Source organism: Acanthopagrus latus, chromosome 14 (assembly GCF_904848185.1).
Source record: "Acanthopagrus latus isolate v.2019 chromosome 14, fAcaLat1.1, whole genome shotgun sequence".
NCBI classification, from domain to species: domain Eukaryota; kingdom Metazoa; phylum Chordata; class Actinopteri; order Spariformes; family Sparidae; genus Acanthopagrus; species Acanthopagrus latus.
The window spans coordinates 7127366-7154352 of record NC_051052.1 but is presented as its reverse complement, the minus strand read 5'-3'; the positions used below and the strand labels follow the sequence as shown (position 1 = coordinate 7154352).

The 26987-nt window shown below is 38.9% G+C and overlaps 2 protein-coding genes across 5 annotated transcripts; both read right to left on the bottom strand.

Moving 5' to 3' along the window:
* Positions 1–57: 57 nt before the first annotated feature.
* Positions 58–14321, bottom strand: LOC119032089 (sodium-coupled monocarboxylate transporter 1-like). 3 transcript variants are annotated; one of them, XM_037120878.1, is made up of 21 exons: positions 14304–14321; positions 13766–13906; positions 12467–12690; positions 9732–9977; positions 9540–9626; positions 8824–9077; positions 8160–8279; positions 7317–7382; positions 7159–7210; positions 7005–7072; positions 6660–6698; positions 6262–6377; positions 5894–6034; positions 5124–5253; positions 4860–4948; positions 4587–4696; positions 4375–4442; positions 4108–4194; positions 1434–1642; positions 844–947; positions 58–234 (listed from the first exon to the last, which is right to left on the bottom strand). In XM_037120878.1, the coding sequence occupies exons 6-21, from the start codon at positions 9055–9057 to the stop codon at positions 155–157; spliced, it is 1713 nt and encodes a 570-aa protein (XP_036976773.1). In that variant the 5' UTR covers positions 9058–9077; positions 9540–9626; positions 9732–9977; positions 12467–12690; positions 13766–13906; positions 14304–14321; the 3' UTR covers positions 58–154. The 3 variants fall into 3 exon arrangements, with proteins under 3 accessions (XP_036976773.1, XP_036976772.1, XP_036976771.1); XM_037120877.1 differs by lacking the exon at positions 4108–4194 and adding an exon at positions 680–768; XM_037120876.1 differs by lacking the exon at positions 14304–14321 and adding an exon at positions 680–768 and having other exon boundaries at positions 13766–13915.
* A 433-nt stretch (positions 14322–14754) lies between these two features.
* slc5a8 (solute carrier family 5 member 8) lies at positions 14755–26979 on the bottom strand. 2 transcript variants are annotated; one of them, XM_037120875.1, is made up of 18 exons: positions 26864–26979; positions 23801–23949; positions 23327–23446; positions 22106–22171; positions 21941–21992; positions 21762–21829; positions 21554–21592; positions 21075–21190; positions 20443–20583; positions 19962–20091; positions 19508–19596; positions 19172–19281; positions 18410–18477; positions 18191–18277; positions 17642–17859; positions 16919–17028; positions 16696–16784; positions 14755–16610 (listed from the first exon to the last, which is right to left on the bottom strand). In XM_037120875.1, exons 2-18 carry the CDS (start codon positions 23891–23893, stop codon positions 16494–16496), a joined length of 1713 nt encoding a protein of 570 aa, XP_036976770.1. In that variant the 5' UTR covers positions 23894–23949; positions 26864–26979; the 3' UTR covers positions 14755–16493. The 2 variants fall into 2 exon arrangements, with proteins under 2 accessions (XP_036976770.1, XP_036976769.1); XM_037120874.1 differs by lacking the exon at positions 26864–26979 and having other exon boundaries at positions 23801–24190.
* Between the last annotated feature and the right edge of the window lie 8 nt (positions 26980–26987).

Genomic DNA, 26987 nt, shown 5'->3' with positions numbered 1-26987 from the left:
GTTGTCTTAATCCAATAAAAATATTCAAATCTTTAATGACTTTTCTAGAAGACTAAGTGATATATATCTGTCCTACTTCATTTTTATTTATACTTCATATTATTGAATCCAGACATTTTCTGACAAACATCTATAAAACATTTATAAGTTCGTATCAAAGAAAGAAGGATTTGTGTTGCCAGCTTTCTCCTCGCCATATTCCATCAGGTCTTGCTTTCCTGCTCTTCTCATGACCTGAAGAGGGAAAATTAGAAAGAAAAAGTTGGCAGCTGATATCAGTCTCTAGTTAGTGCCATTGTTTCCTTCTCATATACTGAAAATTACAACCCTCAGAGCTGGGAAAACCTGCATGCAAACATATGTGTCTTCCTATAAAAAGTATTCAGGGAATGGCTCCTCCCCCTCTGAGTATTTATTGTAAGTCTCAACTAAATATCAGGTTAAAGAGGAGTCACAAGACGAAACTGAATCATCCCACTAAGAGCCTCAGCTAGAAGCCAATCTGCCATATCAATTTAAACACATGTAAACATGTTGTTTAAGGCTGACTTCAGTACTTCATGTAGGGCTGAGACTACAGATAAAAAAATCTTTGCTTACATATTTGCAGGGATGTTTACTGATTTGCACTGACCCTGAGAAATAAGTAGATTAAACTGAACTAAGCTGCAGCACTTACTCTGTCTTTGATAAAAGTGAAAATGTGATACAAAGTTGTGTCTTCTTTCAGTAATGTAAGCCTTGATTCCACCCTGGTCCCCAAGCCTCCTGAAATGTACAAAACAGTAAGACAATGACATCTGATGTATTTCTAACCAGTGCCAACAGAATATATTTCTGTACCTGTTAACAGAGTGACTATCAGTCCCACAATGACAGATGTTGCAGCTCCGATGATGCCGATGTAAAGGTAAGAAGGAGCCTGCCAGTAATCTGCCTGCAGAGGTCTGGTGGTGACAGAAAACAGTATGTTCAGTCATTGTAATGTGTCAGCACGAGTGCACATTCATTTCCAGTTAAATTATATTCTGTTTAATTTGAGCTCTTCGGCAGAGATGGACAAACAATATGGATTTATTATTTATTGTAACTGAAAAACATATCAAACAGCCTGACTGAAGGGATGATCATGATGACTGGTCAGTCAGTCAGCCACCATTTTATTAATTACTACAGCAGACCCTTTTCAGAAAATACAAATAATAGATGTGTACGTAAAGGAAAACATTTAAAGATGAATAAATATTTAGAATAGAAAGTTATACGGCAAAGTAAATAAATAGGGGAATTAAACAAAGGCAAAAAATAAATAATTAAAAACAGAAGCATCAATTTCTGTCACATTTTATGAATTACATAAGCCTGACCATACCATTGATGCTACAGTGTGAACGCGTTTGACAAGGACTTGAATGTAATGGCTCTTCACTTACTGTAGTGTGGCTGTGGTGGCTGTGATGAAGGTCGGCTGTGTTGGAAGAGCAGTCGAGGTCCAGTTGAGACTGTCTGTAGTTGTGAAGTTACAACCGTCGATGGTCAGAGACAGAGGTCGGGTCATTGCAGGAGAGGGAGGGTATATCACGGATGCAATGCTCAGACCACAGGACACAAGCAGCCCAGACACAAGGCTGGAAAAACCTCCCTTAAGAAAAAACAGCACATGAAATATCATGAAATGACTCAGAGTCAAAAAAAAAAAAAAAGAACAGACAATATTTATATTAAATTGATTGACTTGACATGATGGAGTACTTTATTTTCCCCAAACTGGAACATAGAGAAAGACTTGGTTTGAAACAAAGTTTCCAGGAGATCTTCTCATTGTAGCATAAGATGTGTCATTATCCTTTAATAAGGGCGCATGCAGTGAAGGTGCAGGTTGTTTTTTTTAAGAGATTAAGCTTCTGGGTCTGAGAAACTTCATACATATGTTGGAAATCTCACCTGCTACTCAGAAGGAGAAAAATATTCCAGGTAACCAGATGGTGGCGTTATAACAACAAATTTGGCAAATGGCACCCTCTGTGAAAGTACAGATATTAAAAACTGCACTTCCTTGAATGGCCACTTGATGCTGGCTGCAAAAGGGAGGTGACCCTATGTTAAAACGCCCAACTCTACATCAGAAAACCCTGGTACAAAACACAGTTTTGGTCTCTATAGCCAATTTTCACCCAAGACAACTGCATGGGGGTGAATTTTTAAGCCACTCATTAGTTTGAATGCTATAGAAGTCTTACAACTCTGTTTAATTAAGGGCGTGGTCGCTTTGAGTGTCAGCGAGTGTGACGACCCCAGCTGTAGCAGCAGTCATCTCACAAGGAGAGTTTACTGATTTTTTTTTCTTTCTTTCAGTTTGTTATTTTTGTGTGTTGTCCATGCAACTAGTAACATTGTCTTGGGAGCACCCTGAAGTATTGGCTGGGGCAGTTTGTCTCCCCCAATAGACAGTTTGTGGGTGCATAAATACCCACCGCCAGTACTCATAGGGTGCAGTTAAGTCAGTTTGGGCTAGGCAGTTATAAGGGGACGCTCCATAATCACTCAATCTCCCTGTGGTTGTGTATTGGGTGACTCAGACTGCCTTATTTCTTTCCTTTGGATGTTGACAAAAGAGTTGAGATCTCTACAAACTGGCCAGAATCGAATGAAATAGATTAATCAGACAAAATTAACATAGAAGCTGTAGTTGGGTAAAGGTTGAGATTTTGCAATGAGTTTGTGAAGCAAAAGGGGAGCAACAGATGAAGAGCACGTCATCGTGCCACTAGAAGCAGCTGCATGGACCTATAAGGAAGTTAGCAAAATCTCCCTCGTAAGCAATAGAAGGCCATATCGGAGAGTATACAAATCGCAGGAACAGAGTACACGATGTTCTGCCTCAAGAGATTCACAGTTCAATCTAAGGAAAACAAAGCACAGGAAGGATTAACCATTTTTACCAACCATCTATGGATTATAATCTGGACATTGGAGTTCTTTTGTTCACTCTGCATACATGGGGTTTGGACTTTTAGATCAATCTTTTATTTACTTAATTGTGATTTTTTTTATCAATAGGTATTCTTGGTAATGAATGATAGTTGAGAAGTTTTGAGCTGCATGCTTTGCCCTTGCTAAGCTGATGTAATAAACCCTCAACTACAGATAAAGTAGAAGTTGTGGACACTGATTTATGTCTCTTCGATGGAAGTAAAAAATGGGTAATAAGTGGTAAACAGCGAGCTGGTCCAGTGCCTCCCTGAGGGTGTTTTATACCGGGGGAAGTTTGCGCCTAATGCCTAGATTTGATTAAAAAAAAGACCCAGACGCATTTCTTACACTGGTCAGTGTGGCAGTGGCAGAGGTCAGAGGATGGCCAGATAGCCAGAAAATTTTGTTGCAGTGTGTTTTCACACACAAGGCCCAGGTTTTTATTTCTACCCTTAGTTCTGTTGGAAGCGCTAATTATGCTAAAGGTAAAGGTGCCGTCCTAAAGGACATATTACAGAGTTACTGAGGCATATAGGCAGGTATTCAGGGACTGGAAGAAAGGGGACAAGCAAACCCATGCTGAATTTGTGCAAAGTGTTTTGGCTCATTTCAATCGCTGCTGCTCTGCTTTGAAGGTAGACAATTATAAAGGAGTGATTTCATTGTGTTGGAACAGTTTAAGGGATCATTGCCTGCCTACCTGGCTACCTTGAGTAGAGACAGGGGAAGACAGTGTCTGTGGCTGCAGTTCTCCTGGCTGAATATGTTCTAACACATGCAAATGGTTCAGTGTTTGGTCAAGTCAGTGGTCTACATGATAACCGTTAACACCATATTAATACTAATATTTTCAGCTATAATTATAATCTTACAGTGATCAGGTCATCGCATGTTTTCAGCTTTCTTGCTCTCTGAAACCATACATTGTGCTTGGACCCTGTCTGTCGACATTTGCGGTTATATTTCTTTTAATACCATCATTCCAAGTCAAAATAAAAAAATAAGCAGCAAACGGTAGAAGTGAAGGAAAGCGTTTGATTTTCGATTTTCTTAATTCCTCTCTTTGTTTAATTTTTTCACGAGTTAAATAAACTGGAAGAAGCGAAAGCTATTGTTTAAAGAGGACATACTTACTTTGGAATTAGCAAACGGACAGAGGATACCCAATGTGACAACACCAATTAATGGACCTCCAAAGGCACTTGAAACGGTGGCCCCTGCCTGTTTAAGGAGACACACATCTACAGTTTTGCCTCAGTTTTATCAGGCTTTTGAAGCAGTTTGGTTGGTTGTTGAGTTATACTGTAAGAATGTTTTCAAACTAACAAAACATAGATGGTTCTCACTTAGATTTATCCATCCAGAAGTTATCATGCTTGTGTATTAAAAGATCTACTATACCTGCATCATCCCTCCCAAGCCTGAGGCCAGTCCAGCCATGCTGATGCATATAACACCATAGAAGACACCTGCAATCCAATCATGTCAGAGTGGCATTTTGATTCTGGACAATTTAGTTAACAGAGTTACAGCCTCTGTCACATAGTGATGCTCGTCAGGTAAATCATTTTGCTGATGTACAGGTTAACCTGCAGACAAGGACATCCACTTACTCAGTCCTTTGGACATCCAGAACAGGTGTTTCTCAGACATGTTCGTGTACGGTTTGATCATGTCCTCTAGTGTTACTACAGCCAGTGCATTGATGCTGGAAGACACTGTGCTGGGGTGAAATGACAACAACATTACAAAAAATTAGCAGAACCATCATCTTTATACACATTTTTAACAGCCTGTGGCACTTTGGAGTTGAAATTGGGTGCGAATCACATCAGTTACCTGAAGAGGGCTGTGTGTAAATATTCTAGCAACTATAACATACAAACCTTAGCGAGCCGCTACATACTGCTGCAAAAAACAGTCCGGGAAGGCCAGGATAGCCTGTCATGATGTCCATCACCAAATAGGGCATCAGCTGTAGAGTAGGGATCACAGGGATTAACATACATGATAAGAAAACATCAAAGAATTGGTTACACCCAAAGTACATTCCTTGTTGTCTACTTGTACACGGGCACACAGTGTGTGTCTGTTGTGTTTAAACTCTTGACAACCATAACTCGGCTATGCTGTGCATCTCTCGGTCATACCTGATCAGGAGCAGAAATAAGTCCAGCCGTCCATGGGTCACAGTCCCTATAGACTGAATAAAGGCACAACCCTGCAAACACTGAACCCGTCAGGAAGGTGCACAGACCTAACATGTTGATGTACAGGGCTCTGGACCAAGAAAGAGACAGACAAACTCAATACAACCAAATGCAAAATACATGGACACAAACAATTACAGCCTGAGAAAATCAGCCAATTGATCCTGATTTGGATCAGGTGTGTTCTTGCTTGGTTGGAATGAAAAACTGCAGCCACATGGCCCTTTACTGGATCAGTTTGACACCACTGTTCTAGATTATTCATATTAACTGTGATGTGTTAATAGGCTACCAATTTTACCCTTTTGACAGGTTGATATGCCCTGAGATGACTTTAATGCTATATGAGCTCTGTTTGATGTCAGTACTAATTAATCCTGACAGTCAGAGATGAGAGTAAATCTGTCACTTCATCTGACAAAAATAAAGTTGTTCATTATCTATTTAAATGTTAAAGGTACACCTGCACTACATTTAATCACTGATCTAAGTCATAGATCAAAAGATCAAAATTAGAACCAGACAAACATCAAGTCACTACTAGAGGGACTTTACATTTACTCTGAGAAGCCACTACCAGCAGATTTTGAAATTTCCAAATCTGGCAACAGCCAAGTATAAAAATCCAAATTTGTGCTGAGCTCATTATCAAAGAAACATACTCCACTCACTCTGACTAATTCTTCTTGAAAAGTTAAAAAGTGACTCACACTCTGGCATGAGTGATGCTCTTGCAGCAGATGAACCTCTGAACCATGGTTTGGTTCGTCCCATTGACAGCAATCCAATTAAATGTTGCTCCGAAGGCGATGGTCCAAAACGTGTGTCGCCTCAGAGGGTTTATGTCAAAGCTGGTGTAACAAAATAAAAGGACGTTTTCCTATTCAGTTAAACAACACTGAAATTAAAGTCCTGTTGAGATGGTCAGAAAATCATTGCCCTGCCAGTACAAAAAAATAACATCTATTACTGTTAGATGCTGAGATGAAAGGTTTAAATGCAACTGATTATTTCCTCTCTCTGGCACTGGGAAAAAAACTCCAGCAACTATATCATGTTGATCCTTTAACATACTCACTCGATAAAGTTGAGTCTCCCTCCTTGTTGTGCATCTGAAATGATGGTGGGAACTCCTCCTTGTAATATCACAGCCTTAATGATGACAGCCAGGTAACCTGCAAGCATTATTCCAAGCTAGAAGATAAAATACAAGGCTTTTAGTTTGGGTCCAGACTGGATCTGGTTATATGAGGTTGTTGCATTTAACTATTTTACGTGGATTATGTCTAATTAATTCAGTATTATTCAGAAATATAGTCAAGATTTGGATGAAATTGTAGTAATATTTAATGTATTTCCTTTTTTGTGGGTGGTTACAGTGCTATGTATGAAACGCTGTTGTACAGTATATTCATTGTAAGTGTGCACAAGCCGCACCAGCATCTCTTTGTGTAGTTTTTCTTACTAGAGGCTTACCTGGAACACATCAGTCCACACCACCGCCTTCAGTCCACCCTGTAACAATGCAGACCACAAACAGATGTTGCAATGATATCTCAATTCAAATCCAGGTATCTCAAGCAAACATCAAGCATGTCAACCAATCAGGAATGCTCTCTGGCTGAAAGAGATGCTTAGGCTTCCAGCTGAGAATATGGAGGTGGGAGACCCGTATGTATTTTAATGTGTTGCATTGTGCATCATAAAATTCAGTTAACCAGTGGGTCAAAGGAGAGATTGATAAGCCAGTTGACATTTGATTTTGTACCTTACTGTACATACCGAACACATGCTGTCTTACGTCCGTAGTTACTTACTAACCAATGTGCAGTAAAGAGTACACACGATGCCTGTTAAAAAAATTCCACCCCACAGATCCAGATCAACAACTGGAAAGAGAGAGAGAAGAGGTTATCAAACCACTTTAAGTGTCATCATGTATGATGTTCTTGTCGAGAACGAAAAAGCAACTCACTTTGGCTGAAAGCTAGAGCTGGGCCATAAATGACGATTCCACTGAAGAGGGTCTGTGACAGACAGAGAGAAATTATACAATCATAAATGACCCTCAGGTGTCCGATGTGCTGCCCTCAGAGGTCAAACTGGTGTTATTATGTGTTCTTTCATACTCACTATATTAAGAATGCAGAGCACAGTTCCCAGCAGACGGGTTGCTTTGTTGAATCGCAGCTCCAGATACTTGACAGAAACATAACATGTATAGAAAGACATTGTGGAGGGTCAATTTTACATGTAACTTTATGTAATGAACCAATTTATTCGTACTCTCTTTAGACAGGCATGTTGTGTGAAGTTGTCAAGACTCAAAACCACTGATCATTATGACATTTCATCTGTCGAAACACTATTTGGAGAGCATCATTCCACTGCTGCTTTCAGTAAATATTATGCTGATGCTGTTCGGTGCAGTGTGAAAATATAAAGGTAATGTGAGGGCAAGCCTTTATAGCGCTATCGTGGAATCTGAAAAGGGCTAAAGGTTCAAAAGTTCATTTCACAACATCAGGATTGTAGAATGACATCTGAGTGCGAAGCCCCCGCATGCCCGTGCATGTAGTAGGTGTAAATGTAAATATTGTAGATTTATATTTTGAATCATCTGCCACATCTGGCTTTGGAACAGGTTGGTGTTGCGTTCCCCCTCCAGTCTCCGGCGATGTCTCCTTTTTTCCTCCTTCCTACCAGCACTTGTGATTCAAGTTAAGATTTTTTGATCAGGGCCACATCAGCCTTAATCTTTGATAATTCACTGTCACTTTTATTATTTTCTTACAGTAGAACAGCCAACTTGTATCTCTACAATAATGCAACAGCTATAATAATAATAACCACGTCAGTTTTGATGGTACTCAGTATGTCAACAAACCACACTATAAAATGCACAGTGAGATGACCACAGACTAGCTTGTCAGAGAAACACTCACCTGAAATCAAAACCTCATAAATCTCATTTACCTCATAAATGCTGTTGATGCCCAGCCTGTAGTAGATTGGGAGAAAGACCTCCGATACAACCACCGTTGACAATACATAGGAAACACTAAGGTAAGCAAAGATGGCTCCAAAGCGGTACACCTACAATGCAAGTGTATTTTCAATTAGTGAAGTTCTCTATGAAATGACCTAAAACAAAATAATGAAACAGTGAATAAAACAACGCAATGGACTTTCATTTTACATTGAATAATAACAATGTAAACTAATAAATAACATCTATATGGGTGTTATTTTATGTTCTTGGATAACTAAATATTTCTAATAAACATGTTTAGTTGGTTTCCTAAAAGCACAAGAGTAAACCGCCAAAGAACAAAAACCTTCTGTTTTCAGAGGCTGAAATATACATCTGCGTGTTTTCTCTAAAGTTCTGGTAGATCGCTGTACATTAAAGAAAACATAACTAAAAGAAAGTCATCAGTGTTCTTTCAAGAGGTCTGCTGCTCCAGTGTGTCATTCTAAACGAATGCTGATGGGCAAAGAAACGGCTCAATCAAAAACAAGGTAACTGCGGTGAAAACAACTTGATTACTTGATTACTGCTAGAAAAACATCTCTTTTGTGTTTTTGTTCACGTATTTCTGCATTTGAACATTAATCTTAAACACTGTATCAACTTTACCTCAGCTGGGTTGGACAGCACTGTGATGGATGACATGTAGGTTGTAGTCATGGACATGGAGACGGGCAAAGCAGTCAATTTTCGACCCGCTGTTAGGAAGTCCCTGGAGCTTTGTTGGCCCCTGCTGGCCCAGGCAAAATAGAAACCGACAGCAGCAGATACCACCAGCGTGAGAGCAAACACCACATAGTCTGCAGTCACAAAGGAGCCAGCTACCTGAGAATCCCCTGACATTTCTGCCTGTTGGACCAAAACTGGAAATGACAGAAGTATTCAGTTATTCAAACTGTTCAGTTTGCAGCTTTGAATAGAAATCCATCACCTCCTAACATGACAGTGAAGTGCAGGTGAAATGACTAACCTTTATTCCACCTGCCAGCTGGCATGATTTTAATTATATATATACCAAAACAACAATATTTAACATGAAGAGTTAATATATAACTAATTCTTAAGGGGAGGATCCGATCTGGGGTGACAGAGGAACTCTTGTTTGTAATTTAACTCATTCACTGACACTGAGTTGTATTAGACCATAGAAAAAAATAACTGAAGCCAAAATGCATTGGAATTGGAGTGCTCCTTATCGTTAATTTCAGCTCAACATCACAGGAAGCGGGATTAGTGCTGCCAAACATTTCTCTCTGTCCCTTGTCACCTCAAGAGCTGTTATTATTCTGAAGCATCTGATGTTGCCTCACTGCTGCAGCACTTACTGTGTCTTCTAAAAACTGGACAAGATGATAGAGTTGTGTCTTCTTTCTTTAATGTAATCCGTGATCCCACGTCATGCTTCCAGCCTCCTGAAATATACAATACATGTAAAAACACAAAAGAGATCTGATTTTCATAACCAAAGCACATTTTTAAGACACATTTAATGAACACACAGTATATGTTTAATTTACCTATGAAAAGGCTGACTTATAATTCCACAGTGAGACTCTTCTTGCAGAAGACTAAAGGATAAAAATTTGTCCTACTTTATTTTTAAGGGAACATAACAAAAAAACTAACAACATTGAATCCAGACTTTTTCTGACAAACATCTATAAAACATTTATAAGTCTGCATCAGTGTCACAGAAGGAAGGATTTGTGTTGCCAGCTTTCTCCTCGCCATATTCCATCTTGCTTTCCTGCTCTTCTCATGACCTGAAGAGGGAAAAGTAGAAAAAAAAAAGTTGGCAGCTGATATCAGTCTCTAGTTAGTGGCATTGTTTCCCTCCTGTCATATACTGAAAAATGCAACCCTCTGAGCTGGGAAAACCTGCATGCAAACAGTTGTCTCTTCCAATAAAAAATATTCAAGGAATGGCTCCTCCCACCCTGAGTAGCTATTGTATGTCAGGTTAAAGAGGAGTTGAAGAGCGTCAGCTAGAAGCCAATCTGCTTTATCAGTTTAAACACATGTAAACTTGTGATTTAAGGCTGACTTTAGTTTGTGTGCTTCGCACAGGGCTGAGACTACAGATAAAAACTTCTTTGCTAGCATATTTTCAGGGATTTTTACTGATTTGCACTGACCCTGTTCCAATTAAATTATACAAACCCAATTACGATGGGATGTTGTGTAAAATGTAAATAAAAACAGGCTACAATGATTTGCAAATCCCTTTCAACTTTTATTCAAATGAATACACTACAAAGACAAGATATTTAATGGTCAAACTGATCAAATATGTTGTTTTTTGCAAATATTCAGTTAATTTGAATTTGATGCCTGCAACAGGTTCCAAAAGTGCTGAGACAGGGGCACGATTAGCACTGTGTTACATCGCCTTTTCTTTAAACAACACTCAGTTTCCAAATAAGCATTTGGGGAGAGAGGAAATTGTTGAAGCTTTGAAGGTGGAATTCTTTTCCATTCTTGCTTCATGTACAACTTCATTTGCTCAACAGTCCGTGGGCTCCGTTGTCGTATTTTGAGCTTCAAAATGTGCTACACATTTTCAATAGGAGACCCGTCTGGGATGCAGGCAGGCCACTCTAGTACCTGCATTTTTTGACTACGAAGCCACGCTGTTGTGACACGTGCAGAATGTGGCTTAGCACTGTCTTGCTGAAATAAGCAGGGATGTCCCTGAAAAAGATGTTGCTTGGATGGCTGGTGGATGGTTGTTCCAAAAACTGTATGAATGTTTCAGCATTTATGGTGCCCTCACAGCTGTGCAAGTTACCCATGCCATGGGCACTAACACACCCCCATACCAACACAGATGCTGGCTTTTGAACTTTGCGCTGATAACAATCAGGACAGTCCTCTTTGGCCCAGAGGACACAACGTCCATGATTTTCAAAAACAATTTGAAACATGGACTCATCAGACCACAGAACACTTTTCCACTGTTCAGGCCATCTCAGATGAGCTCGGGCCCAGAGAAGCCGGCTGTGATTCTGGATGTTGGTGAAATATGGCTTTCGCTTGGCATGGTAGAGTTTTAACTTGCACTTGTAGATCGTTAACTGTGTTAACTGACAATGGTTTTCCAAAGTATACCTGAGCCCACATGGTAATAATCTTTACAGAATGATGTTAGTTTCGGATGCACTGTTGCCTGACTGATCAAAGGTCTCTGGCATTCATTGGTTTTTTGCCCTGCTGCTTACGTGCAGAGCCTCCAGATTCTCTGAATCTTTTGATGACATTATGGACTGTAGATGATGAAATCCCTAAATTCCTTGCAATTGTATGTTGAGAGACATTGTTCTTAAACTGTTCGACTCAAGCAGTAGTTCACAAAGAGGTGAACCTTGCCCCATCCTTTCTTGTGAACGACTGAGCCTTTTGGGGAAGCTCCTTTTAAAAGCAATCATGGTACTTGCCCCAATTAACCTGCTCACCTGTGCAATGTTTCGCAGACGTTTTTTGAGCTTTCATCAACTTTCCCAGTTTTTTGTTGCCACTGTCCCAGCTCTTTCAGAGCGTGTTGCAGGCATCTAATTCGAAATGAGTGAATATTTGCAAAAAAAACAATAAAGTTTATCACTGTGAACACTGAATATCTTGTCTTTGTAGTGTAATTCAATTGATTATAAGATAAAAAGTATTTGCAAATCATTGTATTCTGTTTTTATTTGGAGTTCATAATGGAATATCTACAATGATTACATTAGAGCAGTTAAGAAAATGCAGACTTGAACTATTTTGAAGAGTATGAATTGATTAATTAATGGTATTCTATCTAATAAAAAAAAACCTATATTCCACTTTAAAAGGACAGTATATCAAACAGCCTGACATGAGGGACGGTCATGTTGACTTGACCAGAATGGTAGATTGAATCAGTAATCATTTACCTCTGTATTCATTTACTCTTGTATTAATTATTACAAAACACTAATAATAAAAATATAAGTAAAGAAATAGATTTAAAGAATTATAACTAAAATGGAAAGGAAATAAGAACAGAGATATTAATTTCTGTCATATTTCAGAAATTAAATTAGTCAGACGATACCATTTACCTGTGTGAACTTTTTTAGCAAGGACTTGAACGTACGGCTCGTCATTTAATATCTAAAAGTCCACACTGCTGGTTTGAATTTTACAAGAATATACAACCAGCAGAATTGATTTCATACTTAACTAGTTTTGAGAGTTATTTCAATGACTTATTCATTACAGCCAGTTACACACTTACTTGTTATCAAAGTTGTGGAGTGTGGCTGTGGTGGCTGTGATGAAGGTCGGCTGTGTTGGAAGAGCAGCAGAGGTCCAGTTGAGGCTGTCTGTAGTAGTGAAGTTTGAACTGTCAATGGTCAGTGACAGAGGTCGAGTCATTGCAGGAGGGGGAGTGGATATCACGGATCCAATGCTCAGACACAAGGAAGCAACCCACCCTGACACAAGGCCGGACAAACCTCCCTTTAGAAAAACAACATGAAATATTATGAAATGATTCACAGTCAAAACAGTAATCACATTTATTTTAACAGTGTTCATATAAAAATGATGGACTTGAAAACAAGAGGGCAAGGGGGAAAAATCGGATTGGAAAAAATTGGATATTATTTATCTATTATCTATTTTTGCCCCTAACATTAGTTAGGGTTTGTTATTTCACAGACCCCACAAAACTCAAAACACTGACAAGGCTCATTATGAAACTAAATTTCTGGACATTCGTCCGCACACATAATGTGTAAATATCAAAAGTTTTGAATGGTGTGCTGATCAGTCTCATGGTTAACCGTCAGGGATCAAGCAGAATGATGTGTTTAAGTTTAAACAGACAAAAATACCCCTGTCTAACACATGTGATGTCATTGTGTCATCTTGTTAGAAGGTATATGATAAGTCATGTCTCCCCAGTGGTGTAGTCAGTTAGCTGACTGTCCAAGGAAATCATAGTCCCTTTTAGACCCAATGGTTTTTATGTTCAAACCTTGGTAAGGGCAGCACTCAGTAGAGTTGAAGGTGAGATTAAGGAAAAATGCAGACCGTGTTCCACAGTCCTCGGCAATCTGGCCAATAGCTGGGTCTTTAGAAGCATGATAAATTTACATAGCCATACAAAACGTGTCATCAGTGGCTCACAGTCACAGTGACTAGTCACAAAGAGATCAAGGTCATCATCGCCCACTTTTCAAGCTCTCTTGCTCTCTAAGACAATACATTGTGCTTGGTATATTATCTATTATCACTACAGACTGATAAAGTTTTTTTTTTTTTATCACAGAGTCTAATGTCTCATTGCCTGACAGGTGGAACTGATGCAATCTCAAATCTGACTTAATACTATCTCATTCTGACCCGAACAACCCCGCTCCTTTACTGCTTTTTAATTTCTGCCATGAATACAATGGCAGACTTTATGTTTAGCCCATTGTCAAAAGAACAACAACCCAACCCATGACACAGTAATACTAAAACAATAATCCCAAAGTGACCAAGAAAGATTCCATGAAATGCCAAATAAAATGAGCAAAATGTGACTCACACTCTGGCATGAGTGATGCTCTTCCAACAGATGAATCTCTGAACCATGGTTTGGTTTGTTCCACTGACAGCGATCCAGTTAAATGTTGATCCAATGACGATGGTCCAAAAAGTGTGTCTCCTCAGAGGGTTTACGTCAAAGCTGGTGTATCAAAATAAAAGGATGGTTTCCAAATTAGTTAAACAACACTGAAATTTAAATTCCTGTTTTTATGGTCAGAAAATCATTGCCAGACCAGTTAAAAAAAAACATCAACATCTATTACTCAAAGTTCAGATGAAAGGTTTAAAGTTAAACTGATTATTTCCTCTCTCTGGTACTGGGAAAAGCCCAAGCATTATTCTGATCCTTTATCATTCTCACTTCAGGAAGTTGAGCATTATTCCAAGCCAGAAGATAAAATACAAGGCTTTTAATATGGGTCCAGATTCTGGATCGTGTAAAATATCGTTGGATCATATTTTACTAATATTCAATGTTGTTTCCTGTTTTCAGTGGTGATACTTATATAGGCTGTCTTATGACTGTAGTTACTTACTACCCAATGTGCAGTAAAGAGTACACACAATGCCTGTTGAAATAATTCCACCCCACAGATCCAGATCAATGACTGGAAAGAAAGAGAGAACAGGTTAGCAAACAGCTTTAAGTGTCATCGTGTATGAATCTGATGTGAACTGTGAGCCTGACTGACCGCTGTGGACAGACAACAACTTACTTTGGCTTAAAGTTGGAGCTGAAGGCGACAGCATCTGTTATCACAACATGCTGATGATATCGTATTTATCACAAAGGTCACATTGTCCTAAAAGTGGTACTGATACAATCTAATCCAATCCCAAAATTTTACCTAATGATGTCTCATACTGGCCTGACAAAACGCACTCCTTTTCTGCCTTTTTAGCTCCCGTCGTGAACAAAAAAGCAACTCACTTTGGCAGAAAGCTGGAGCTGGGCTATGAATGACGATTCCACTGAAAACACGAAACTATATGTAATGAACCCATTTATTCATATTCCATTTAGACAGGCATGTTATGTACAGTTGTCAAGACTCAAAATCACTGATCATTATGTAATTTCATTTTTTTTAGAATCAAATCCTGTTTTCCCTTCACCACTGTCACCATGTTTTATTAATGACTGTGTAAATTGATACCACTGTACTCCACGTGCACTGTAATCCCTGTGGGTCAGCAGACTTTCACATTTGTTTTTTATATACATAAAGCCCTGCTTGGACCTGTGTTTTAACTGTATTAGTTTAAAATACACAGCCCCTAATTACTGAAAATATCTACAGAAGGAACTGACATAGTCGGGGTTGATTACTGTGGCTTTTCCACATATAACTGCGGTATTTTTTTCCTTATGTAAGTTGCCAAAGACATTACCACTTATCACAACACTGTTGTTCGGTCAACATTGCTTGGTTGGTAATTTCTTTTATTTGATTACTGAAGGATCTGTTTAGCAAGGTAAACTTCTGTTTAAACAACAGGAACATTACGTACCAGAAAAAGATCTTACTATCTCCTTTTTTTCATTTTCTTTGTTTGGATTTGAACACTAATCTAGAACATTGTGTCAGCTTTACCTCAGCCGGGTTCGACAGCATTGTGACGGATGACAGGCAGCTTGCGGACATGTACATGGAGACGGGGAATGCATTAAATCTTTGTCCCCCTGGAGTCCAAGCAAAACAGAAGCCGAGGGCAACGAATACCACCAGCATGAGATCAAACACCACATAGTCTGCCACCACAAAGGAGCCAGCCACCTGAGAATCCATTTTAGTATGTCGAACCAAGAGTAGAAATAAAACTACTGTATTCAAAATATTAGTAAAAACTGTCAAACAGTGCACAGCTTTGCACTCAATAGTCCTCTATGAAAAAAAATTAAGTTTTGGCACTTCCCTCTTCCTTCTCATTTTTTTTACACATTTAATGTCTAAATTTTGATTTTTCTTGTGTTTATGTTCCCTGTATCAGCATACTGGACAGTACATGAGAGAAGGTATTGTTCTGACCACACACACTAGGTACTAATTATCAAGAAAGTTAAAGTTAAATGCTAAATGGATGCATTGAACAAATCAGTGATTGGATGTATCAGAGTTTTCTACAGTTAAAAAAAGATAATACTGAAATGATTATTCTTGGAGCCAAGGGAGAACAACTAACAGTTTTCTGCTCAACTTCGATCCGTAGTGTTGAAAACTACAAACCAAGCCAGAAACCTTCAGTGTGATCATGGACGCAGACCTGAATTTCAGCAGCCACACTGAGACAATTACAAAGTCAGCCTACTATCATGTTAAGAATATATCCAGTATAAAATGACTTATGTCTCAACAGGTTTTGGCAAAACTTGTCCATGCATTTATCTTCAGCAGACACTGCCTGCATAAAATAAGTATATTGGTGTTACGATTTATTTCAAAAACCATCAGTTCAGCGGGTTTTTTGAGACTAGAATTCTCCAGTTTGGAGCCACACATCACTTCATCTGAGTCTCAGAAAAAGCAACACAATTAATCCCATTAAGATGGCAACAAACAGTATGACACGTGAGTGGCTATGCTGTAATTTGTAATATACTGGCAAAATATGCCAATTGTTTTCAGGGATGTTGGGTAGGCAGGTGGTCCGCAAAGTTTTTTTTATTGGCTAAGTGCACCTTGGTCTGAAAAATCCAAAATGTATATGTCATGCTTTCTTGTCTTTCACGTTGGAATGTTCCTTTTTGTTAAGTCCAGTTCAACGTCACAGAAACCAGGATTAGGGCCACCAAACCTCTCTCTGTCCCTTGTCAGATCGAGCTGCCCTGTCTGCCTCATGACCTTAAAGGGAACAACAAACAGCAGAATGTCAACAGTTATTACAAGTCTGTAGCATTTGATGTTGTTTCACAGCTGCATCACTTACTGTGTCTTTGAAAAACTTGACAAGATGATAAAGAGTTGTGTCTTCTTTTGTTAATGTAAGCCTTGATTCCACCTTCACCTTCCAGCCCCCTGAAATATTCATGAAGCATGCAAAAGAGCACATCAACAACGTTGAGGCTCATTACAAAACAGTCTGACAGTCAGATTTTATTTACATAACTAAGGTAAATTTTTACATTCCAGATTTCAATTATGTAATTTACCTGTGAACAAGCTGAATAATAATCCCACACTGATGGTTATTATGGTTCCAACAGGACTGAAGTAAAGGTAGGACAATGAGTACCAGTTATCTGTTAGCGGAGGCCTGGAGCTGGGAGAAAATAGTAGAAAACAGAGCACAAGGATTGAAATCTTGCAAACAGACAAAACTGTGGCATCAACATATGTAGTGCCAGTTGAAAATGAATGAAGCTTTTACTGGTGGTGGTCGGAAGTATTTTATTCCAATCAGCAATTCCTTGTGACCTTGTCTTAATATCTGACCAACAACAACAATGTAAGAGCTTAAACAAAAACAAAGTACAAAGCCATTAATCCATACATCAGTAACTAGCTTGTAGCATTTAGCTTTACTTTACATAAAATGAACTCAAATTTCAACACACACACACACACACACACACACACACACACACACACACATACACATATAATACGTAGTAATAAAAACCAACATGCACTATGTTGATGTCTTTTACATGTCCTTTTTGTTTTTTGAAAAGAAAAGAAAAAGTCTCTTGCTTATTTATGTAATGTCTTGCTACACTGATGCAGCTTTTTGTGCTTTTACTGTTCACTCCTAACATGCAACATCTCACTGATTTGATATTGCACTGGTAGGCATTACCCTTATTGAACCGAGGATACCAAACAACCCAATTTATATCAAACCAATAGGAAATCACAGCCAGTTGCACACTTACTTGCCATCGGTTCTGTTAACTGGGGCTGCGGTGATGGAGGTTGGCTGTGTTGGCTGAACAGTGGAGGTCCAGTTGAAGCTGTCTGTAGTTGTGAAGTTACAGCCTTCAGTAGTTAGTGAAAGAGGTCGGGTCATTGCAGGAGTGGGAGGGTATATCTGAGCTCCAATGCCCAGCCACAGAGACACAACCAGCCCTGACATAAGGCCTAATAACACTCCCTAGAAGACATTTTGAAATTGTTTAAATGTCTTTTTCAGAGAAGCACATAAAATTGGCATATAGACATTTGAAGGGTCTGTATTTGAGAAAGTGCTATGATTTGTGCTGCTATCTACGTAAAAGAAACAAAACAAAACAAAAAACAGTATCTCATACCAGACCTGGTAAACAACAGTCAGCATTGTTAACATCTAAAGGATGAAAAACTTGGGCAACAAATCTTTATCAGGAGTGAAATCTGTTTACATGCTGGACTTGCATCCTTTTCAATGTCAGCATGGGTTACTGGAATAACAATACCAACAAAAAGATAGAGTTGGACAGGCTTACTTTGGAGTTAGCAAATGGACAGAGGATACCCAATGTGAACAGGCCAAGTAAAGGACCTCCAATGATGCCAAATATACTGATTGCTGCCTGTATAAAGAAGCACATATCATTTAAATTGCAGGGTTAATTCCTCCATAAATCATGAACTTAAAGCCTACCAAACTAAGTATAGTTAACAATTAAACACTTGTGACTTGTCAACTAACAGATCCACTCTACCTGCAAGATCCCTCCCATGAGTGAAGCCAGTCCAGCCATTCCAATACACAGAACCCCATATATGAGACCTGCAAACAACATTGGAAGGAACTTGAGATTGACAGTTTAGATTGTCCATCTGTCTCTCACCCCTGTATCACTGTATTCATTGTTTCAGTCACAGTTGTAGTTGATGCATCTCTACTGTTCCTAGTTTATAGTTTGCTCTTTTCCTCGTATTCTAATATCTTGTCTGGCTGTCTGCTTATTCGCCACCTTACCAACTTACTGCTTATCTGCCAACTGAAAAATACACGTGATGTTTCTCAATCTAAAGGATAAATTTGATTTTATGTAAAACTGCTCAGTGAACTATATTGTTTCACTTAACATACACCACCGTGGCTGCTATTCTTCAACGGATAAATAACAAAATGTCATGTGACAATACATATTTTTTCTAAAATAAAAGGTCCAATGGTGGCCCAGTGGAAGAGGAGAGACTATGTCGCACTATACCACCATCCACACTGCCCAGCTGGTCCTCCTATTACTCATTGCCTTCCTGACCTCTTCCTCGGCTAACTATCTCCCATCTCTCCTCTCAATTCACCTTTGTTTCCCCACTATCATTTAAATAAATCCTCTTTATTTATCATACCTTAAAATCTGGGCCTGCATTTGTGCTATCAAAACAGTGACACTAATCCTAAACGTTCATGTTATGTTGTTAGGGTTCAATAAACAACTAATTTAACAGAATTACTGTGAGCAAAAACTCACTGAGTCCTTTTGAGGTCCAGGACAGATGTTTCTCAGACATGCTGGTGTATGGTTTGATCAGGTCTTCTACTGTCACTGCTGCCAGAGCATTGATGCTGGAAGACACTGTGCTGAGGTTGAAATGACAAAATCATGGACAGTCTAGACAAAGAAGAACCATCATACAAACCTTTTTTCCTGTCAATCACACTTTGAAGTAATGAACATTAAACATGCTATTACAGAAAATAAATACATAACTGACCTAATATAAATTTTGAATATATACATGATACATTATATCGTTACAAACAAAACAATTGGATCTGATGAGTGAAATAATTTTGATGTATTAACCTTAGAGATCCACTATATGCAGCTGCAACAAACAGCCCTGGAAGGCCAGGATAGTCTCTCAAGATGTCCATCACCAAATATGGCATCAACTACCAAAGAAATGTGACATTGGATTAAAATATATGATCAGGAGGGTTGGTGTTGCACAATACATACATACATACATTAATTCATACCTACATTTAGAGACCATGTATTCATGCATATATGCAAACCTAGCGTAGGTGTTAAAAAGGAGTCAGTGGTTTGATGCTGACTAGTGACAGAAAATGGTTTTCCAGTCAAGCTTTCAGTTGGACCATCTTGGTAGCACACAAAAAGGCTGATATTAATATTTTTAACCCCAGCACAATCCTTTTTTTTTTTTTAACGTGTACACCCGTATGTGTGTTCTGTATACACACTGGTGTCCAAAACTCAGAGCCATGCCATGTGATGCCTTTCTGTATTGTACCTGATCAGGAGCAGAAACTAGTCCAGCAGTCCACGGGTCACAGTCCTTATAGACTGAGAAGAGGCACATTCCTGCAAACACTGAGCACAGCAAGATGGACAAGAGGCCCAACAGGTTGATGTACAGAGATCTGGAAAACAGAAGAAACTTGTTGAGTTGTAAGAGCACATGGATGAAAATATTGTACAACTGTAAATAGTGACATGGACTAGAAACACATAAATGAATGCATGTGTGCATATCTCAAGAAATAAAACTGACAAAATCATATGGGAGTGTGCAGTGTTTACCAGTATGGTGCTAAATCTAATATTTCCAAGGTAAATGTGCACACTCCCAGCTAAGATACTGTAAAGCCATACTAAGGTGTCTGCGGACATTATTTCTCGTTGTCTCTTCTACAGTACACTCATTTTGGAATTTCTTAATCAAATGAGACAATATTGTCAAGATTTGTATCACATAATGTTTCAGGACTCACAGTTTGGCATGAATGATGCTCTTGCAGGAGATGTATCTCTGAACCTGGGCCTGGTTGATCCCATAGATACTGACCCAGACAAAAGTCCCTCCAATTGATATGGTCCAAAATGTGTGTCTCCTCAGTGGGTTTGTGTCAAAGCTATTGAAACAGAAGGACAAGGCAGTTTAAATTTCAGTAAAAACCTGAGGATAAAAGATTTTCAAGTGCTGCCAGAAATGATTCACTAATGCCTAGTTTAGGGGCTTGTTTCTCTGACATCCACCATTTTCAAAGAACCTGAAGGAAAAGGCTAAGAGGCTCACAAAGACCAACACTAATAGTGCATTTAGGGGGCCCTTGACAGCTTATACCATGATAGTTTCGCTGTATTAAACTTAGATTCAGGTTTAGAGCACCGCTGAGAAGGTCACAAAGAAAATGGTCTGAATGTGTCTGCTTCATAAACACAGAGGATTCTCTCTTGTCATTGGAAGAATATAACTTTACCCCTAGAACATACTGTGTACTATAATGGTTTATCAGTGTACCGATCTGGTCTCATGCAGGCCCATTACATGCCTGTTCTAACAGCTCTGTAAAAATTATTAGGACAAATATGTGCTGTACCTGTACCTTGGACACATACTCACTCCCAAAAGTTAAGTCTCCCTCCTTCTTGTGAATCTGAAATGATGGGGAGGACTCCATCTTTTAAGACCACAGACCTAATGATGACAGACAGGAATCCTGCGAGCATGACACCAAGCTGGAGGGGAAATCATTTTTAAATTATAGGTTGCTTACCAAATCTTTCCTCTTTATTGTCTTAGTCCTTAATTGCCATTTTAATGCACTTAAACTTCTATTCTTCAATAACATCTAGGTGTAATTAATTATTCCAAAATGAGCCAAAATGTTGGTGTTTTTATTGAAATGTGGTTAATACGTAATGCCTTTTCCATTTTTTGTATTACAGGTTGTTGCTGTGGTGGCCCACACACCGATGACCAGTATTGTCACTGGCAACCACAAAAAGGTGTGACACATGCACAGTAATTACTGGCTTTACCAGTCAGTTCAACTTTAAGTTCCCTCACAAATCTAGCAAACTATTCAAAGTTGTACCAACCTGAAACACATCTGTCCATACTACTGCCTTCAAACCACCCTGTAGCAATGTAGACCACAAAAAAATGTTGATTTTACTGTACATTAAAATCCAGTAATTCAAAGAATACAAATATTGGGGAAAACACTCAGTGTACTTAACAAATGATTACATTTCAAGAACCCAGTTTATTCAATTTTAAAACACCCAGTCTACTGTGTTTACGTACCAGTGTGCAGTAAAAGGTACAGACCACGCCTGTGGAAATAACTGCACCCCACAGATCCATACCAGTTACTGCAGAGAGAGGGAGGGTTTCAGACATACTCCACTGGGCACAAGCAAGCAGCCTTAAGTGCCTCCTTGCAGGAATGTTTCATGAATATAACAAGGATGTACTGAAAGTACCTTGGTTTAAAGCTAGAGCTGGGGCATAAATGACGATTCCAGTGTAGAGGATCTGTGACAGATGGAGAGAAACACAGACATAAATGACCCTCAGATGTCAGGTTTGATGTCTTGCCCTCAGAGGTCAAAGCCCTGTCATTATGTGTTGACCTGTTTCTTACTCACTGTCTGAGCAATGAAGAGCACAGTTCCCAGTAGACGTATTGTTCTGTTGAACCGCAGCTCCAGATACTTGATACAGACATAACACATTGACATGAAAATACATTATCACAAATTGGACACAGGCCTAATTCAGTTCAATTCAACTTAACCTAAGACAAAGGCAATCGCTCATTTATCCTTTCCCTCACTTTGGATCCTTAAGGAGTAGTGCTTGAAAGAAAGCAAAATACAATTATCCAAAGAAGACTGGTATACTAGATGTTACATACAGCATAAACTGGAGGGGTTGAAAGAAAGTTGAAACTAAGAGTAATCTGAGGCAAAGCTGATATTGAATTATGAAATACCAAAGACATTTGAAGTGTTGTATTTAGGTAACTTGACAAGGGATAGTGTTCAGTATGAAGACAGATATCCACTCAAAGTAGTGATAGCAGCGACCAAGAAGGGAAGCACCAGGAGATGGCGCAAGGAGGATCCTTCTACTCTGACTCAACACTATTAAGGAGATACCTGAAATGCAAAGACTCGCACATGTATTAAGAATAGTCTGAGTTTATCTACACATAGATAATGGACTGTTTGTTAGACCCTTCACAGAGACACCACAACAGCTCCTGAATAAAGACAGAGACATCCCATGTTGTACTTATGTGTTATGTATCCCTCCAGCACAACTTAAGTTTTTTTTTTTGTAGTTACACAACAAAAACAAAAAAGTGCAATGGTTGATCCCACATTGTTTACCCTCTATCCACCACCTTTTATATCTACTCCTGAGCACTTGTAATTCACCTTAACTTGCTGCCCAGAAACTGAAATAAAGGTGTCACAGAATAGAAAAATGGACAAGTAATCAGAGGCAAAACCCCCCCCACTTATTAAACAATATAGCAACAGACCTTCCAATTAGCAACTGACTGACACAACAGAGAAAGCAACATGGGAAACTTAAAGACTTCACAATATATTGCCATTATCTCAATATCACACAACCACTGCAGTGCTCTAACCCCCCTGAACTCTACAATATTTTGTAGTGCATGCAGTAGGTGTTCTGCTTTATGTGGAGCCAAGCTCTACCTTGGAGCCCATGACTTCTGCTAATGTATACCACCGACAAAAATTAATTTCCTATTTACAGCCTAACTAACCTTGACAACACTCTCCCCCTTTGATAACAGAAAAGAATCTAAAAGAACAGACTGTAACAACACTCACCTCATATGTGCTGGTGATAGACAGTCTGTAGAAGACTGGCAGAAAGACCTCAGATGTGACCACCATTGTCAGTACATAGGAAATACCATAAAATCCAATATTGGCTCCATATCGGTAGACCTACAGATGGATAATGTCAATTAGTATTGAATGATTTGGCCATTTTGGGCATTTTTATTTTGTTCTATGTACATTTTTTAAAAAACTATGTAAATGTATTAAATAATTTCCGCTTATAACTACATTTGTGGGATGAATCACTCAGAAGTTCAAGTTTTAAGATTATTTATCCATCATTATATCTTAGATTCACTTAGAAAATCAGGTAAACTGTACAGGGAAAGTGATACATCTCACCTGATTAAAAAAGTGTCCTTGCATTAAAAATGAATTCTGCAGACTTAAACAGACACAAATAAATTTGAAAGTGAGATGATTTTGAATTTGTCCCTAAGAAATGTGCAATGGCCTTACTTCAGCTGGGTTGGACAGCACCGTGATGGCTGACATGAAGCTGGCGGTCAAGGACAGGGAAACAGGCAGGGCCGTCAGTCTTCGCCCCCCCATCAGGAAGTCACCCGAGCTTCGCTGGTCCCTGTCTGCCCAGGCAAAGTAGACTCCGACTGCAGCAGACACCACGAGCATAAGAGCAAATACCACATAGTCTGCTACCACAAAGGAGCCAGGCACCAGAGAGTCCTCTGACATTCTGGTGAATGTCAGACCACAGCTAGATATCAAACGTTTCAGAGGACGAAGTGTTTCAAACTTTTCAGAACACAAAGTGTTTTGCAGTCACAGAGGGAAAAAAGATGAATGAGCACAAATCCTGATACATCACCTACTCACTCAAAACTGAGCTGAGAGCAGGACCACAGACCGAAACCTTTTATGTGTGTGTGTGTGTGTGTGTGTGTGTGTGTGTCAGTCTGTGTGTGTGTGTGTGTGTGTGGCTAAGTGTGTGTGTGTAAAAGAGAGAGAGAGAGAGAGAGAGAGAGAGAGAGAGAGAGAGAAAGAGCATTCCAGACAGGTACATGTGAAGTCAACAGGCGAGGAGAGAGAATTGTTCAGCTGACCACAAGATAAAAGCTATCATCAGTACAGACTCTACACATTTACACACACACACACACACACACACACACACACACACACACACACACACACTGATCAATTGTTGACTTATTTAATCAAAGGAAGAATTAATTTCTGTTTCTGTTCTTAAGTTTCCATATAATTTAAATGACTTTTAAACATGTCTCAATGAGTCGCATTAGATGATAAAACATGTTGTCCATCTAACTGTTTAATCAAAGCATTTATGGAAATGAAAATGTTTGCTGATTCTGGTAATACTCTATGGACGCAACAGATATGAGTTGTAAAGATCTTGATCTGACTTATTTCACTCATCTCATTTGGAAGTGAGTGAAAGAAACATCCAACGTATTTGTTAACACTATTTCTGTATTTAATGCACTGGCCCTAACAAAGGCTAAAATCTGTTGGTCACTACTCAGGATGGCTTAAATGCACAGTATCAGTTTCACCACGTTGTACATTGTATGATATGTAATTCAACTTAAAAAAAAAGTTGTAATTTTAGGAATCTGACCTGGTAAGAGGCATTAAGAATAACCATGTATAAAGAGCCGATATTGTCACTGATGGCCTTGTTTTTGCTTATGTAGACCATGTAGAGGCATCAGTATAACATCAAGACTGTTTTATAACCATTTAAAAGTTACAAGTTGTGTGTCCATGGGATACACAGACTCCCATGTCAATTCCCTCCATATTTGTGATATCACCTCCCACTCTGAAACCGCAGTTTAAATGTTTTTGCGAAGCCTCTTAGGAGTCCCTATCTTTCAAGTGCACACTATCACTATATCTATTCACACTTTTCATATTTACTTTTACAGTTACGAAAATCTATTCAAGTAAAGTGATTGTAGACAATATGAAAGATAAAAGTACTCAAATAAACAAGAAAGATCCTCACATTCCTGCACACGTTTCTTAAAAGTTGCTTTTTGTTTTCTCAGTGTTACTCTTCCTGTTTTTGAGCTGTTGTGCACAATACTCCCTGTACTGCCGTGTTATTCACAATGTGTGCCTTCTGTACTGATAAGGAACAGACCTCTGAAATGTATAATTTTTTGTGAAGCAGGCAAAGAGGGGAGGCAGCACTTAAGTAAACTGAGGTTTTATTATCACTTAGTGAATGGAGAAATAGGTTTGAGAGGTGTTGAGACTGGACTTTTTGGATTTAGAAACTATTTTGTGGCTATTGGCTGCAGTCCACCAGAACACTGTCATATTACTTGCCCGTTCTACAGATGTAGGTTTTTTAGCACTTGTGTGGCATTCAATTCTAAACCAATTAATTGTTTTTGCTGGGTCAAGTTGATCTTGGACACACAGTGCTTTGCTTTTTGGAAGAAAGAAACTGACGATTAAATTCTTCACATTCTTTTTTCTTACTAGTCAACATAATAGATAACATTATTGATTTGACTGACTGATTTTTTTAATTTACATTTTCTGACACATAGATGACAAGTTTTTGTTTCCTTTTCCTTAGGTATATGCTGACACTTTTAATGAGATGTTACTAGTGCCTTGACTGACTGGATGTCTCTTCTGGAGCTTCTCAAGGTGCCATGCACAAACTGTATGAGGACATAGCCTCTGAAAAGTGAAGCCAGTGCGCAAGTTCCTTAAGCCTGCATTCTTTCAAAAGGCCAGCAGTTGGCAGCTCCACTGGTTGCAAAATTAGGGATGTCCTGATCAGTTTTTTTTTACTCCGATCCCAATCCGAGTCCTTTGATATTTAGTATCTTCGGATACCGAGTCTGAAAAAATACAGAAAAAAAGTACCTGCACCCAAACTGTTCTTAAGGGTTTCTTTTTTCATTTTGTCGAAATAAAGTATATACTTTCATATGGCTCTTTCTTATTCTTAGCCATGATACAGTGACAGCAAACCAATGTGCACAAATTGAAAAATATCAGTTTCATTAGTTACACCTTTCCCTTTCTAAGAGTGATGAAATATCATCAGGGAAAAAGGCCTATTGAGCAGTCATGGCAGAGTTTGATCCATTTGCAGTTCTAGTATTGCTAAGGCAAAATACAAGGTCCTGAGGTGACTAAATATGGGCAGCCATCATTAATTAATGCTGTTGTTACACCTGTTTTCTGCTCTGACATGTCAAAACGTCTGATGTGGAAACCATTAGCTTAATGTTACTTACTGCATTGTGAGTTTATGAGTGCTGCCAAGGGCACAGCAAGGTATGAAATGTTAGCAAAATATTATTGTTTTAACCTTGTTATATTTCCATGTTATTTAACATTTACTAGCTTAGCCTGGCCGGTTAACTGGTGGTCATTACCATTTCATTATGTTAGCTAACGATAACCATGGCTTAATTACATAGTCATGGCTAAAACCTATGTAGGTTGGCTGGTGACATACTTGGGGAGGAAAAAAAACATTTTTGGTCGTCTGTATTATTATTTTTTTTTTACCTAATTTAAACTTGGCTCGGTCCCTGTCTGCGCTCAGCTCCTTACATGGTCCGCGGTAGTTTCAAATTTTGCTTTAGGGAAGGTGGACGTAGAAACGCGCGAGACCTCAAACGAAGACGGAAGC

Coding starts and splice junctions, on each gene's coding strand:
- LOC119032089 (XM_037120876.1), bottom strand. CDS start 9,057: ATGTCAGGGGATTCTCAGGTAGCTGGCTCCTTTGTGACTGCAGACTAT. Junction 6,378..6,659: donor TGTGGACTGATGTGTTCCAG/GTAAGCCTCTAG, acceptor TTTATCTTCTAG/CTTGGAATAATGCTTGCAGG. Junction 4,443..4,586: donor CTGGATGTCCAAAGGACTGA/GTAAGTGGATGT, acceptor ATTGGATTGCAG/GTGTCTTCTATGGTGTTATA.
- slc5a8 (XM_037120874.1), bottom strand. CDS start 24,034: ATGTCAGAGGACTCTCTGGTGCCTGGCTCCTTTGTGGTAGCAGACTAT. Junction 21,593..21,761: donor GTACCTTTTACTGCACACTG/GTACGTAAACAC, acceptor ACATTGCTACAG/GGTGGTTTGAAGGCAGTAGT. Junction 18,278..18,409: donor TCATGGGAGGGATCTTGCAG/GTAGAGTGGATC, acceptor TTCTTTATACAG/GCAGCAATCAGTATATTTGG.